This window comes from Uloborus diversus, chromosome 1 (genome assembly GCF_026930045.1).
Source record: "Uloborus diversus isolate 005 chromosome 1, Udiv.v.3.1, whole genome shotgun sequence".
In the NCBI taxonomy this organism is placed as follows: domain Eukaryota; kingdom Metazoa; phylum Arthropoda; class Arachnida; order Araneae; family Uloboridae; genus Uloborus; species Uloborus diversus.
This window is the reverse complement of record NC_072731.1, coordinates 242,937,768-242,953,777: the sequence shown is the minus strand read 5'-3', so window position 1 is coordinate 242,953,777 and position 16,010 is coordinate 242,937,768. Positions and strand designations below refer to the sequence as shown.

At 33.3% G+C, this 16,010-nt stretch overlaps 1 protein-coding gene across 1 annotated transcript in view; it reads left to right on the top strand.

Moving 5' to 3' along the window:
* Positions 1-16,010, top strand: part of LOC129219649 (glucose dehydrogenase [FAD, quinone]-like) — an 86,184-nt gene that overhangs the window by 47,732 nt on the left and 22,442 nt on the right. The window contains exon 10 of the mRNA XM_054853923.1: positions 11,772-11,941. Within this exon, the coding sequence (XP_054709898.1) occupies positions 11,772-11,941 (170 nt within the window). The remainder of the gene's footprint in view (positions 1-11,771; positions 11,942-16,010) is intronic.

The following is a 16,010-nucleotide window of genomic DNA, read 5'->3' as shown; positions in this document are numbered from 1 at the left end:
TGAAACAAACTATCACCCAGTTGAGAATCATATGGCAGAAATTTTCCTTAGCAGATAGTATCCACTAAAAAATAAAATATATATATATATATATATATATATATATATATATATATATATATATATATATATATATATATATATATATATATATATATATATATATATATATATATATATATATATAATTAATAAACACATATAACTAGTACTTTCCAAACTTGTAATGTGGGGGTTTATTTCAGGTTTCTTCAGTGCCTACAAGGTCGGAAAATAGATATATTAGTCTGTCAAATGTTCTCTTAAAGACATTCCGAATGAACCACGTCCTACAAACTCAGAAAGTAGTACATTGGTATACAAGAGTGGGACAATAGGACGATCGCCTCTTCCTTGGGGGACTCTCCATTGGTAAATTTTCGATTTTGAAGTTCAAAAAACGCAATTTTTGACGATCTTTGATAATGTTAAAGGTAGAGGAAGAAAGGTTTGGGGCTCTCTCCCGCGGAAATGTTTTATAACTGAAAACCAAAACATTTGTAGTGAACATTTGAAAACTAGGATACGTAGTAAAGGGTATGCAAAAAAAAAAATCAAACGCCCTTCTCTTGAAAAATATCTGGATCTGCTCCTGTAATTGTATGATTGAAATCAGCCCTGAAAGCCGCATTTTAAATATTTAACACAATTCCTACATACCACTTGTATATTGGGCCATCTCATTAGCTGGTGAAACTTTTGAGAATGTCTATCTCCCTAGCTGAGTCAAAATAAAACCATACGTAAAAATTGCACTTGTCACATTTACAACAAAACTTTTCTTAACTGTGAAAAACTTCCATCCAGTTATTACCGCTCTCTTAGGAAAATCGTTACACAGTGTAAACAGCAACACAGACATTTCCGGTTCATTGAAAAGATTGTGAGCCTCATGCTGATACACACAACGTTTAACAGCCAATGCCGCTTCGTATATATTTGAGGCTCTAAAACTCAATGATAAAAAGAGTGGTACAACAAACAGCAGAGTTAGGATGTCAGTGGACAAGATTAAGATGCTCAGGTCTTTGGTAGACAGTGTTGCTAAAATCGTGGTAACGCAGTATATAGTCCAGACTAAAAATGCAAACAGGAAGGTCAACAACAGAGATAAACTATTTTCAATCAACATAACGCATGATACAATTCGATCTGAAAATAAGGCATAGTACTTGAACATTTCCTTCGAAGAAGCAAATTTCCTCAGGTTAATTTTCTTCCTGAAACATAAAATCGTTGATTCCATAGTCCTCAATACATAGGAGCACAATAACATGCACATACTTTGCATATAATAGTTTTGCTGTTGCACAATGAGATCGACAGCTAGTAGCGAAGAACAAGAAATCCAAGAATTGTTAGTGTACCATCCAAAAAATGTATTTTCTTGATACATTTTCTGAGTTTTGGAACTTAGGCAATGCTTTACCGTATAGCATAAACTAATGATGGGAATTATCGAGGCAAGAGCTAAAAATCCGATAATTCGAGTCACCTCGTGTGATTTGCGTTCTCTCTTCACACCAATATCGATGTATAGCTTCCTTAATGTTGTCATCATCTCCACAACAGAATATCGCTTTTCAATTAATACCAAGCGAATACATAAGCAGCAGATGTTTGCAGTGATGACTGAAAATAGCATTCCTAGAGGAGCTTTCTCAATTTCAGCGTAAGCATTATAAAAATCATTCACTATTCTGTAGCAAGCAAAAATTACACTGAAAATATCTGTAACGTGAGTCACATAGATCTGAAATGAAGACCTGCGCTTGTTTGAGGATGGAAACACAAAAAACACAGCATAGAAGATTTTCGTAATGATTAAAAAATCTTGCATCAAAACATTTCGATTTTTGTTACTTTTTTCGCTTTGTGCTGTTGTTCTTTTTCTGAAGTGAATATATATTTTTCGAGAACAAGTACAGCATGCAGAAATTATTTTTTTAATTTTCTCAACTATCACTACATTCATTTTGCTTTGATATTCAGCTATTAAAACAACACACCAGCTTTTCCGCTATCTAGACCCGAAAATTTACACAGTCGCTATTTATTGGTAATGTCAAATAAAAATATTTAAAAAAAAAAAACGATAAAACGTCAAAGTAGAACTAAATGAAATCATTATCGGGAGCGGAACGGCTTAGAAAAATATTTGACGAATTTATTTTCTTTTCCCTATCTAATTTATGGGTTTCAAAAGCATCAAAAACCTAAGCATTCAAAAGGTGCAATTATATGAAAAACATGCCCTGGATTGTTGAACAGCTAGTAATTATATAGAAACTGCTCAATATTTTTATTTCGGCTTATTAAAGATTTATTTTGAACACATTTTTGTATGCGTTAAATGACATGAAAGAAAGGGTTGAAACATTCGAGAATCCAGCAAAAACCATTAATTAGTTACTTGAAACAACAATAACACGGGAAACAACAATGGTATACTGTTCAATCATAATTATTGACATCAGCTTTGCTAAAAGTTTTTTTCATACATTTTTTAATAGGATATAGCACTTCACAATGAATATCACTGAAAATTGAATTGCCTTGAGAATGTGTCCATAAATTCATTAATGGTGATGAATTTATTCCATGGAGTGATAATAAAACTTTTTTTTTTTCGAAAGCTTAATTAAAGTAGGTTGTTAAAAAAATTAGTGCTTAATTTTACTTCTCAAATGTATTTAACAAAAGACTGCAATTTTAAATTTTAACTCCTGTATAACATCATTAAAGCAAATTATTTGAAGAAAAAAACACACCTTAAACATTTTAAGAAACAATTATTGGCGGAATTAGTTTTGCACCATATAACATATTTGTGTCACACTTGTTCTAATAATTCAAAGAGATTGTTTTAATATGCTTTAATACTCTTAACAGCTAGAAAAATTTCACTACAGTTTTGCCCATATATAAGCAATTTTACATAAAAGATTTTTTTTTTTCTTCTTTTTTTTTTTGTGAGTTCAAAACAAAGCAACTTTAAAGTTTCTTTGAACCAAGAACTGTATATTATTAGATACAAATACCCGGGACTGAAAAAGATGATAACACATCAAACACATTTTATACACCATTTTTTCTTCGAGTTCAATATCTATGATGAAAATTAAACCTAACACTCTAAATATATTCAAATGTACCTTTTAATGTACAATAATAAACATAATATAATACCAAAAGAAACAAAAACATGCACAATTAATCTGATAATTAAATACTGTATATAGATAATTCATAGAACTTACGTTCTGACACTGGAGAATATCGTATGAAGATACTGCATTTCATACAACTTCATTGCTTTAAATTGCAAACACAATACGCGTCATTTGTTTTAAGTGATTGACATAAACATTTTGAGAGGTTATAAAATAATTAAGAAGCACATGGTTCTTGGTAAACAAAAATTTATTCGTTATGTCTGGTCCCAGATCGAGCAAAAAATCATAAGGAATTTTAATATATTTTAGTTCTGTAATATCTTCTGAAAATTAATTTTTAAATTGTGTCCATTTATTAGTGTATATACATATAAAATTCACTCACTTCGTAGTCCTGTGTGTTCAGTGCACAGAAGTGTAATTTTGTTTGAAATTGGCTAAAAAGAGTTTGCTACTACAAATTTTGGAAGAACATTCATTATTAAGAATTTAAAAGCGAACTGTACTTGAAAATTTTCTTTGTTAACGCATTATAATTGATTTACACATTTCAGATAAAAGTAAAGGATTTACATGAGTTTAAGTTGGTAGAGACCGTACGAAGATGCATTTTGAAACAATGCCCCAAACATTTTCTGATATTACCGCTGTAGTTGTTCGTTGAAAAATGTTCGATGGCTCGAGATGGAAATGATTATGACTCGAGATGGAAAATCAAAGACCATTGCAAGTAAAGGACATCTGAGATCTTCTTCAGAGCCTTGGACATTTATCTTGGCTTTATGCAAGCGAGCCTTTACCCTATTGGCGGCGTCATTAATCACAACAGCACGAGCACTTGTCATGAGTTTACGTTGGTAGACAGTTCGGAGATACATTTTGAAACAATGCTTCAAACATTTTCTGATATTACCGCTGTAGTTGTTCTTTGAAAAATGTTCGTTGAAAAAAAAATATCGCTTTTAAACAAGAATGAGAAAACAAGATGAATCGAAGCATTTCATGAAAAGTCACTTCCCTAACTGTGAAAGCAGCACCCCATACGTTATCATTGCACTAGCTGTTCCCTGGATAAAGCTGCGTCTGAACGCAAAAAGTCCTGATCCTGTGATGATAACTCGAGATGGAAAATCAAAGACCATTGCAAGTAAAAGACATCTCAGATCTTCTTCGGAGCCTTGCACATTTATCCTGGCTCTATGCAAGCGAGCCTTGACCCTATTGGCGGCGTCATTAATTGCAACAGCACGAGCACTTGTAATGAAGAACCCAGGAACAATCATCATGAAGAGGATTAAATATGGCGCCAGATTCTTGAATTGGAGTTTCTTGTAGTTGAGTCTGACCAATAGAGTCGTTATGGTGAAAATTGAACAAATCATGAAGCCGTAAAGAATAGTAATCAATAAGGATAAGGAACGTTCAATTTTTTGCACGCACGTGAGGATGATATCAGACTGTGTAATGTATAGGGCATATAGGATGTTAATGTCTCGTTCTTTTCGAAGATTATTTTCAAAAACTTCAACGATGCGCATCAAAAGACCGAAAATATAACTACACAACACCATCACGAACCCTGGCAAAAGGAGTTGTTGAGTCAGCATTAAAGCGTCAACAAGGAGAAAGACAACACAACCTTGCCATTGACTTTCAATGCTCCAACCAAATAATATATCTCTCAGAAAGATATTTAATAAATACGCAGAATAGCATATTTCGATTGAGTGCAAATAAAATGCTACAGGTGAAACAAAAGAAAACATGAAGCATAACAGAAGACGGATTTTCCGACTTTGATCTTTTAATCCGGAAAGTTTAAAATAAGCTTCATGCAAGAAATTTAATGTGTCAACAATGTCACAACGTTTCCAAAGCAGTACAATTCTCACCAGATGGCTGCAGAAATCGGTAATGGTTTGAGTAATTGTTAAACCAACAGGCAAAGTGCTGTTATATGTTTTATACATGCTGTAGAAGTTACTGGTCATGCTTAACACCAATATAACAGTTATACCGTATTCAGCAATCTTTCTGAACAATTGAGATTTCGACTGAGTTGTGTCAGAGAAGGCATAAATCGTAATGTAAAAGAATTTTCTAATGAAGTCCACATCAACATGGGTTTTGTTTCCTTCCGTTTCCTTTCTGTTTTCACTTGAAGAGTCAACCGTTTTGTTAATTACAGCATGAACTTTCTGTTGATTATTTCCACAACAAGAACGAAACGTGTTACGCAACATTTTAAAGCTCCGATAAAAACGTCAGTACTGGCAGAGGCAATTTTCTACCAATACGTAAATTGCTGAATTTTAACAATTCTAAAGTTCAAAAACGTACAGAAAAAAAAAAAGAAACATAGAGCGAAAGGGTAAGGAACGTACTTCAAACACGTAAGTTGCACAAATGTGGATTTCCGTCTGGAAATCGGCACAAAATCCTGTCTACAACACGTAAGTTGCACAAATGTTAATTTCCGTCTGGAAATCGGCACAAAATCCTGTCTACAACACGTAAGTTGCACAAATGGTAATTTCCGTCTAGAAATCGGCACAAAATCCTGTCTACAACACGTAACTTGCACAAATGTTAATTTTCATCAGGAAATTGGCACAAAAATCCTGTCTACAACACGTAAGTTGCACAAATGTTAATTTCCGTCTGGAAATCGGCACAAAATCCTGCCTACCAAATAAGTATTTTCTTTTGGTGAAATAAAAGGGTTTTCAGATGAGTTGGAATTTTAGCATCTTGATTTGAACAATGCATAACATTGCATTTGGGGCAGAATTACAATCAACATGCAAAACTACATTATTTATACTTCCACAATGATACTCATTGATTCTAAGAACGTCGCGAAAATCTAATCAAAAACATTGCGTATTACATTTGTGTGTGCTGATATTATAACAATAATATTGTTTCGGTATTGAACAATATCATTGGATGAGTCATAATGAAAAGGAAAGTCTGAATGAATATAGCTCTTCACTTGTATTAGCTCTTTTAATGAGTTATTGATTATGAGGCACACGGGTATTTCGAAAAAGCTTCGCTTATCAATAAAAATACAACTTATTTAATAACCACTAACATTGTAATCCATGTTTCTGCAATATAAGATAAATACAGAAACACTGCATAGTCTATGAAGTCTTTGCAGAATTGGTTTCAAGCACTTGCGAAAAAGACAAAGCAGTTCTTTGATATTCTGGTGCAATCCACACTAAGTATATATATATATATATATATATATATATATATATATATATATATATATATATATATATATATATATATATATATATATATATATATATATATATAGAAACACTATCATATATTGTATTTACAATCTGGACAAGTCAACCAAAATGAACTTCACTACTCAGTTCAATAGGCGCCACAGGCTGCTCTATGATACTGGTAGACAACCACATGTAATAGCAATATAAGGGATTGAACAAGAACGAAAAAATCTTTTAAAAGAAGTAAAAATGAAAAAATTCCAAAATACCCTGGGGCCTCATCAGGGGGTACTCCCTAAGGGTAGGGAAAAACCATGAGATGGTTTCGTGAGTGCTGCTGGCGAAATTTGCCTAAAAAAGCAGCACTAGTCCCCCGACATCTCACAAAAAAAGCAAGTGGGTTACTGAAAGTCCAGAATATCAGCATGACATGAAATACAAACATTGAACCTTTTAAAACAAAAAATACAAGTTTTATCTAAAGAAAATAGAACAATATTTAAGCTACAAGATTTATATAAAGAAAATAGAACAATATTTAAGCTACAAGATTTATATAAAGAAAATAGAACAACATTTAAACCACAAGAGAAACAAAATTTATACCTGAACTCAAAATCAAAAGAAAGAACGGGTAACCATCAAATTCATGGAACAGAAAAATTAAGGAACTGACAATTGACTATCGGTTCAATTATATATATATATATATATATATATATATATATATATATATATATATATATATATATAATTAAAATATTATTCTCAGATTTTTTTTTTCACATTTGACCACTTCAATTTAAGTTTACTCTAGTAAATATAAACATAATTTAATCATTTTAATGAATAGAGCTATCAGGCATCATTTAAGTAAAAAAATTCGTTTTTAAAACGAATGTTTAAAACCCAATAAATATACTTCATTCTATCAACATTTCAGTGGACTGATTTAGCGTAGGGTTATAAGCCGATACTGCGAACAGCTTTTTTATAGCACGCAGAAACGGTAGTAATTTTTGGCTCGTCAATTTGAAATAGCTCTAACCAAACTGACTGCAGTAAAACTCGTAAAGAAGTTGAGTATATCTTCTCAATGGCAGCTAAAAAACATTTCAGCCACCCAATGCACCAGTGTATAGACATACTCAGTTGCTTTACAGGATTTTGCCGCATTTTGTTCGGTTAAGGCTAAGCTAGACTGAAAAGCCTAAAACAAGTACGGAACTGTAGCAGTACTTGTTTCACGGCCGTACCCGATGTACATCGATATTTTAACCGATTGTACAATGTACATCGGCCGTACCCGATGCTGCAAACGAGCTGTTGGGTATTTTTACGCAGCTCTATGATATCTCCAGTCTCCGGTGATGAGGTGATTACTTATAGTTTTACATAAACAGACATTACAAAAAAGACATAAACAAGACAAAATATAAGATTGTAACTACAATAAGTTACAACAAAAGAACAGGACTTGACACCTTTGAACAGAATTTTAAAAGAAAATAAAAGTACGAGGCTTTAGATTTTGATTGATATGGAGCATCTTTCTTACGACTAAGCTCATAAGTAATGCTTAAAACCGTAAAAAACAAAAACATGAATAACGAACTCTAAAAAAGAACAAAACCTATCTAGACAAACTAGCATAAAAGAAATTCCATTAAATTGTACGTAAAAGGCTAGTTGTTTAGTAGAAAGGACTGTTTCAGATTTTATTCACAATTAGGGAAAATTTTATTATGATATTCTATGAACATCAGGTAATATTCATTTAACAGCTTATACAGTATTTTTAAAAAGAAAATTCTACAAAACACTATTCAAAATCATTATGTTTGTCATAAAGAATATGATTTTAATATTTAAAATTACTAAAACTATTACACAAATCACGTTTCATATGCTTTGATGACAAATAGAAAAAGTCATCAAGGGGGGGGGGGAATATTGATTTTATCATTCATTCAAAACAGAGAAGGAAAAAAACCTCATTAAGTTGCGTTACGATAGATAACTACATATCATCTACCAAACGATAATTAAAGATTCAAATCGAGCAAAAACAAAAACTTTAAATAATGTCACGTCTTCCAAAATCCAAGGCTTAATTTCAAACAAAATAAAAAAGAGTTGGAGTCGAATAGGTTTCAGAACTTTTATTTATGTGAAGTATAAAGTGCTTAAACTGTCAAATATGTAAGAATTTGGTGCAAAAAGAAAAAGAAATACAAATTTTTAAGCGCCTGTGAGCTCACATGCAAAATTAAGTTCTAGTTAGTCTAGTTTTTAGAATTAGTAATGTTAGTTGGATACACATGGTGCGCAATGAATGTAATGAGAATGTTTTTTTTTTCTGACATGAATTTTTCGGCTCAGGCCTCCAACCTGGCGGAGAAAACTAGAGGGGGGGGGGGATCTGAACTTCCATTGGCGACTGAGCTCAGTTTGCTCCTATCAGTCAGAGCTTCAGGAATATGTTCCCCGCTCGAAACCTGTGTTTTCACTTCTGTAACACGAGCTTGATTGTTCTCTAAAGACTTCCAATGTTTTTCTTTAATCTCTCTTTCTTCAAGCTGGGGCACGCAAAAAACCACAGGGAGCAAGATTGGGGACTGAGGGGTGCTGGGGAACCACAGTGGTCTTGGTCTGGACCTTAGTTTTGGGTTTTTCTGTTAATACTTTTCCGCATGAGCTTCGCACATTTCTGCATTTGCAAATCTTCAATTACTATCCCATTTACATGAAATGTTGAAATGTTCATAGTGCCAGGGGTTTATTGGGTGCCTAAACAACGATGCAGTTTTAAAATATCGCGCACCACGCCACGGACGTTCGGAACAAGGGCGGATCCAGAAATGTTTCAAGGAGGGGGCGGTTGATTTTTTTCTTTATCTTTACTATTTATTTGTTTACACATGTTTGGCGGGCGGGACTGCTATAACATTTTTATCTAAAACAACTAATAGAGATTTAGCCAAGGAGGTCCAAGTGATTTAGGAGAGATTTAGGAAAGGAGATGGGTTTCATCTCCTTTCCTTTTCCATCAAAAGAATTCTAAAACTGCGTTGTTTGAAACTTCAGTTTCGGCAAATTACCGGTGGAAAGGTTACTGAACCCATTCTTTCGCCTAACACTACCAGAGATATCTAGAATCGCGTCTTTAAGACTTAAGTTTTGCGAAATGCCCGATGGAAGGTCTCCAAACGCTTCCTCCTTACATCGCCAAAGATCGTCTAAAATTACCATTTTGAATCTTTAATTCCGAAAAGTTTCGGGGAGGGAGATTTGAACCCCATTTCTTTCAGAAATGTCATTACAAAAAAAAAGACCTATATACTAGCGTTTTAGAACTTCAATTCGGAAAAATTGCCGGTGTACGTCCTCTCAAGGCAGGGACGATCGCCTCCATCCCTTGCATGCGTCCTTGCTTCAGAACGGAACTCATCGGTGACCTCTAACCGGCCCTCTTTGAAAATTTAGTGCTATTTCCTGACTTATTCTTGACAAGCAGTTAACTTTGAAGGTGGAGAATGTTTCCGCAACATTTTTATCGAGCAGGATGCAAAATTTGCAAAGCATATCGTTGTTCGAGCGATTCCGAAAACCACACCTCGTGTTGCAAAGTGCAAAAAAAAAAAAAAAAAGCAGATATCGCGTGGAACGATTTCCTGAACCTCTGGTCTGCAAGAGTGACCTGAACTCGGTCGACATTGGGAGCCCCCCCCCCCCTCCACTACTTTTTCCCAACAGTTAAAGCACATTGCGATGAACAGCCACGTCATACAAAAAAAAAACATGCTTGTTACTTTCATAACGCACTCTCTATTGACTTTAAATAATGCGGTAAGCAGTAAGAAAAAGATTCAGACTAACTTCAGTTGAAAAAAAATTTATATAACAATTGTTTTCCTGACTGATTCCGAAACGTGTGAAAAACCGATATTCAATTTATGGAAAGATTTGCCAATTGTTATTGATTACAAGGAAAAATGCTTGCTGATTTGACACATAGCTTACCTCGCAGCGACAATAGGAAAGCTAGAATTATTTTGGTTTAATCGCGTTCAATGCGTTAGCTTATATTGTTTGCATGCATCATTAAGCGTACTGGTTTTTATTTATTACTATAGTGTGTAACTTAGATGCTTATGTTTTATGAAAAGGTAAGTGGAATACATATTATTTCATATCATACTGTAGAACTTATTATAATAAATAGAGTGTAATTTGCAAATTTATATTTATGAATGCGTAAATAGAAGACATATTATTTCGTAGCATACTATGAAACTCAGAGTAGTTTTTAATTTGCATAGTTCTATTTTATTAAATGGCAAAAGGAATAAATTTTATTTCGAAGCATACTGCAGAACTTATTATAACAGTGCGTGCTATTTTGCAAATTTTTGCTGTAGGAAACGGTATGTAGAATACATTTTATTTCGCAGCAAACTATAAAACTATAATTTAAATTAAATATTGCTTTGAATCTCAGCTTCAGCAGACGAACTGTTTTCAAATATCTTACTTCAGCAGTTTTCAAAAATATTTCTGCTGAACATGGTTTGAATATCAAAAAAAAAAAAAACAATTGAAATTTCATGCTGATTAAGTTAATAAAATAACGTTCTTGATTCATTTGCTGTATTTTAATAGAAAGTTTGAAACAAACTTATAAAATATTTTGCTTCATCATTCAACTAAAATTGTACTTGACGTAAATATTTTACTATATTACAAAAAACATTTCATAGAATAGCCTTGACTTTTTGCTTTAGTTTGCTTTTTGATTTAATAGCATGCTTCCAGATATTTTACTGAATAGGATAAATAAATACCTTTGCTAAAAAGCAAAATGAGAAATAACAACTAGGATGTCTTTTCATCCATAAGCTCATTTCTTTTGCATTGAAAAGGGCGTTCCTTGTAACGTCGAAACACATGTCTGCGGTAATCTGTAATCTGTGTTTTTTGACGTTATTCTTTCTTGTTTCATATTTTACTGAATGTTAAGAAAAGAATTGCTTGTAAAATGATGATTCCACGTAACTGATTACAGCATAATATTTTGATGCGGAAAATTTGTGAGCACTTATTCAGTAACGTAGAAAAAGCATCAATTGTACTTACAATACTTCATAGCGCATTTAAGATTACGCTTATGGTAAATGATGTCAGAGTTACATTTTAGCACTAACTTCCAACCATCATCAAAGGATACTTTAACCTTCATTTTGACATAGTTTCATACTCAGTCTAACTTTTTGAGATTCCTCCTACTCCCTTCTTCTAATTACAGAACTCTAGTTCACGTCCTACCTGCACTTATGGATAATATAGATGATCAGCAGTACAGAACTCCGCTCTCTTCATCAGCCATCCTACCCATGTTAATGTTATCCCTTGCTTCACAAAGGCATACGCCGACAACAAAGAACAGATTCAAATCCGAGTATGACTACATTGTAGGTATGAAATAAGAAACATACTAATTACTCAAACAGAATGTGAAACACGTAAAAATGAAATAAGCAGTTAAAAAATTAATATTTTTGCAGTGCTAAGCTTTATCAAATTTTGTCAGGTATTTGATTCATTGCAAAATAGTTCATTATTCCTATTATTTGTTTTAATGAATCATCTTCTATTGTACTTAAATTACTTTTGTTTCTCTCTCGTTACATGTCTTTTTACTTTCTTCTATATCTAATATATAGAAGAAAGTATTGGATTCGTGCAAATTTTCGAATTTCGAATTTTGACGGATTCGAACGTTTTGAGGTGTGCTGAGTCCATTTCGACTATTTTTGGAAAATGTCTGTCTGTGTGTGTGTGTGTGTGTGTGTGTGTGTGTATGTATGTGTGTCACGTCTGTGTGTGACCGGTTTTTTGTGGCCGCTCTACAGCAAAAACTACCGCATGAAATCGAACGAAATTTGGTACACATATGTGCCCCTATGTGAACTTGTGCCCATTGGTTTTTGGCGCGAATTCATCCAAGGGGGGTGGAGAAATGGGACGTTTTTTGAGTTACGCGTGGTTGCTATTCCTCAGGAAGTAACTGGCGGAATCAAACAAAATTTGGTCCATATGTTGCCATTAACAGGAACAGGTGCTGATTCAATTTTGGTGTCAATAACTCAAACGGGGGTTGAGCTATAGAACGTTTTTTGTCGTCAATTGTGACTGCTGTATCTCAAGAAATAATGAACGGAATGAAAGAAAAATTTATCGGCAAGTAGCCCTTAGTAGGTATAAGAGCTGATTTTATTTTGGTGTCAACAGCTAAAAAGGGGGTAGCGCAATCGCCCGTTCTTTTTTTCCATTGTGAGTGCCCTATCTCAAGAAGTAATGCTACGTTCTGGTTGAAATTTGGAATATATGTGAATCCATATGTAAACAGGCTTTGGTTCAATTTTGGCGCCAATCGCGCCAAGAGGTGCTGATTTATTTTTATTATCATTATTTTTTAGCGAATAAAAATAGTTTTATTAATGCAACAATTCGGAACTCCAGCGCTCGAATACGCTACCTTGCGGTGATTTATAAAACTGCGTCTGCACCTAAAACATTGCCACGTTGCGCATCACGTGTGTCTGTTGACGTAAACGCGGTCAGTTTGTTCTGAGTAACGCATTCAACATGTCTAAGAACGCCTTCAACAGCAGAAATTAATTCGTCCCTTAGTAGTATTCTCGAGCTTCTCAAAATAATGTTAGTTTTCCTTATTTCTTTCAAAAAAGTATTAAATGGTGGAAGCGTAAACAAGAAAACTCTGGATTAACAAAATTGGATAACGTTATACCAGGTAAAATTTTTTATTGTTTTGTATGAATTTGTAAGAATATGGGGTTTTTTTTTAATCTTAAATTAATTAAACTTACCATATTTTACAGCAGCATTTAGTTGGAATGGACAGTATGCAAAATATTTTCTTGAATATATTATCGTAGAACAAAATGAATAACCGAGAAAGAATTTACTTTATTCCTTTTATTCTCAGCTGAAAGGTTTCGCCAAATTTGTTTAGGGTTATTAATTTTTAGTATTGTGCGAACAAAGTAGCCTTGGCGAGATTTCGCGTTTTTAGTTAAACCATTTTTAATTTTTATCATGAGTGGAATAAAATGGTAGTAAGATTGCAGAATTCGATAAGTGAAAGGAAATAATGGTCAATCAACTGAAAAGAAAACTACCACCATATATCCGTGAGAATTTTGTTGATGATTTGCATAACATGACACAATTAAATCGTAACTCAGAAATTAGAAAAATCGAAACAGAAAATTTTTAAATGAACCGATTCGGGAATTCGAGAGAAATAACTCAACTACAAATGGAAAAAAAAAATAAGCGCTAGCCAAGCAAGGCAAAAAAGTATCATCTTCTTTCGATAACAATTTGTAATGTCACATTGAATTTTCTAGCATTAATTGTTATTCTTGTCAGGCCACAATTATTATTTAGTTTTATCAAGAATTGATAAATATCGAATTCAACATCGTGGAAAAAGCTGCTTAGAACTACGAACTACGTAGTTTGCATTAATCTTTGACGTTTAGTAATGCTTCTTGAATTCTCATTTCTTTCTACGTGGGCCAGAATATCCACAAGACTTTGAAAATTAATTTAAAAAGAAAAAAGCGAAAAAATCATACGTACGAACAAAAATCACAACACTTTTAGCATTTTCTTCGTTACCATGTGCGTTTGTTGTAGTTTTCAATTCCGCCATTAGACAGTGACTTCAGTGCCCCCTATAGTTCGTTGGAGTTGCGAATAAGAAAGATAAATCGTAATAGATTGTCGTCTGCGTATTTCTCGTGATTTTAATTGTATGGAAATGATCGGAAATATTATCTCAATGATTTAAAATTTTTAACTGTTGCCATCTTATGTTTGTTAACAAATAAAATATTTGTAATTAATTCAAGCAAGGCTTTTAAAATAACTTTCAATTTTCGCTCTTTGCTTTGCTTTTGCAATAATTCAGACATTGGGATGGTCGTCAAGTTTTTGCATGTGTAATTTCGTTTTTGTTGGGAATATTGCTTCCTCGTCAAGCATGGGGAGGGATCAGAAAAAAAAGAAAAATATAGAAGAAAGTTTCGTGATGGCCACAACATACTAGTTTATCTTATGCATGCTTCTAATATTCCATTTTTCCCGTTTGAATTCAAATGAGCTAGTCGATACCATGTGAAACAAAAACATCAAAGCTCCTTTAGCCGACACATAAAAAAGACGTAATTGCAATATTTTTTAAATTTTAATGAGAAAATTTCAATTTATGAATGTTTCAGACACTAGTTTAATCTTTTAGTCACGGCAGGCTTTAACATCGAGATGTAATGGGGCCCGCAGGGTGTTTTAGTTTCCTTCGGCTTTTTCAAATTTAGGGCGGAATATTTACCTTTTCATTGCATTTGATTACTTTGATTTCTTTAAGATAAGAATGCGCTCTAAGCTCACAAGCAATTAAGTTTATAGTGTTTTATAAGATAGAAATGCCAATAATGGTTTGTCGAATCCCCTACAAATGACTCAAGTGTCAACTTATCAGTCGCGCCATTGAGGTCGATGCAGTCAAAAAAAGCGAAATTTCTTTCAGTCAAATCAACGATAAACCACACTAGCTTAAACTAAGACCGAGCATTCATCATTTAACTATTATAAAGTTATGATAGTTAAGTATACTTTCAAAGTATAGTTCTACTTTCCGAGCGTGTAGACATTGGTTCGTCCATTATGTTTCAGTCAGAAACGCCTGAACAGGCACTGCCTACAATCCCCGAAAGTACGGGTACTACGGACACCGGAGATGAAAGCCTTATTTCTGATATCATTTAAGGGTTTAAAACCACCTGAACAAACTGAGATCAGTGAGAAAGATCGATATTTCGAGCCTAATCATTTCAATCAATGACAATCAACTCTTGCTGGCATCTTCTACCAGCATCCAGAAAATGGTAAAGAATCTGTTCCACTGTGACAAAGTTCATTCCGGCCCCTGACACTCAATGTGCCGACAAACAGACTTGGTTTAAATAATTTTGGGTCACCTAGGAACTTAATTATTAAAATTAAAAAAGTTTAGTCCATAGCAAAATATAATAACATAATAAAATATATATAGTACAGTGTAAAAATGTTTTACGACATAATGTGAGGATACATAGTCATTATAACTCTTTCACTATTACATGTAACGGGACATCTACAGCTCATAGTTAGAATAATGATCAGTATCGTGACAGCGTGAATCAATGCACTAATTTGATAACTCATTAAAAAAATAATGGTCCTTACATGGAATGTTTTACAATAACCGTAATAGCGGTCAGATCTTTGTATGATCAGAATTCTATTTCTTTCATTCTGTTCTACATATCATCGTTATGACTGGTGTAATGTTTAATATAAATAAAGCTATAAATCAGATTTTTTTGTATTTGTTTATTTATCTATTGTCAATCAAAACCGATGCATTTATTAAATTTGGAAATAAGAATCTCACACATAGACTAATAATATGAGT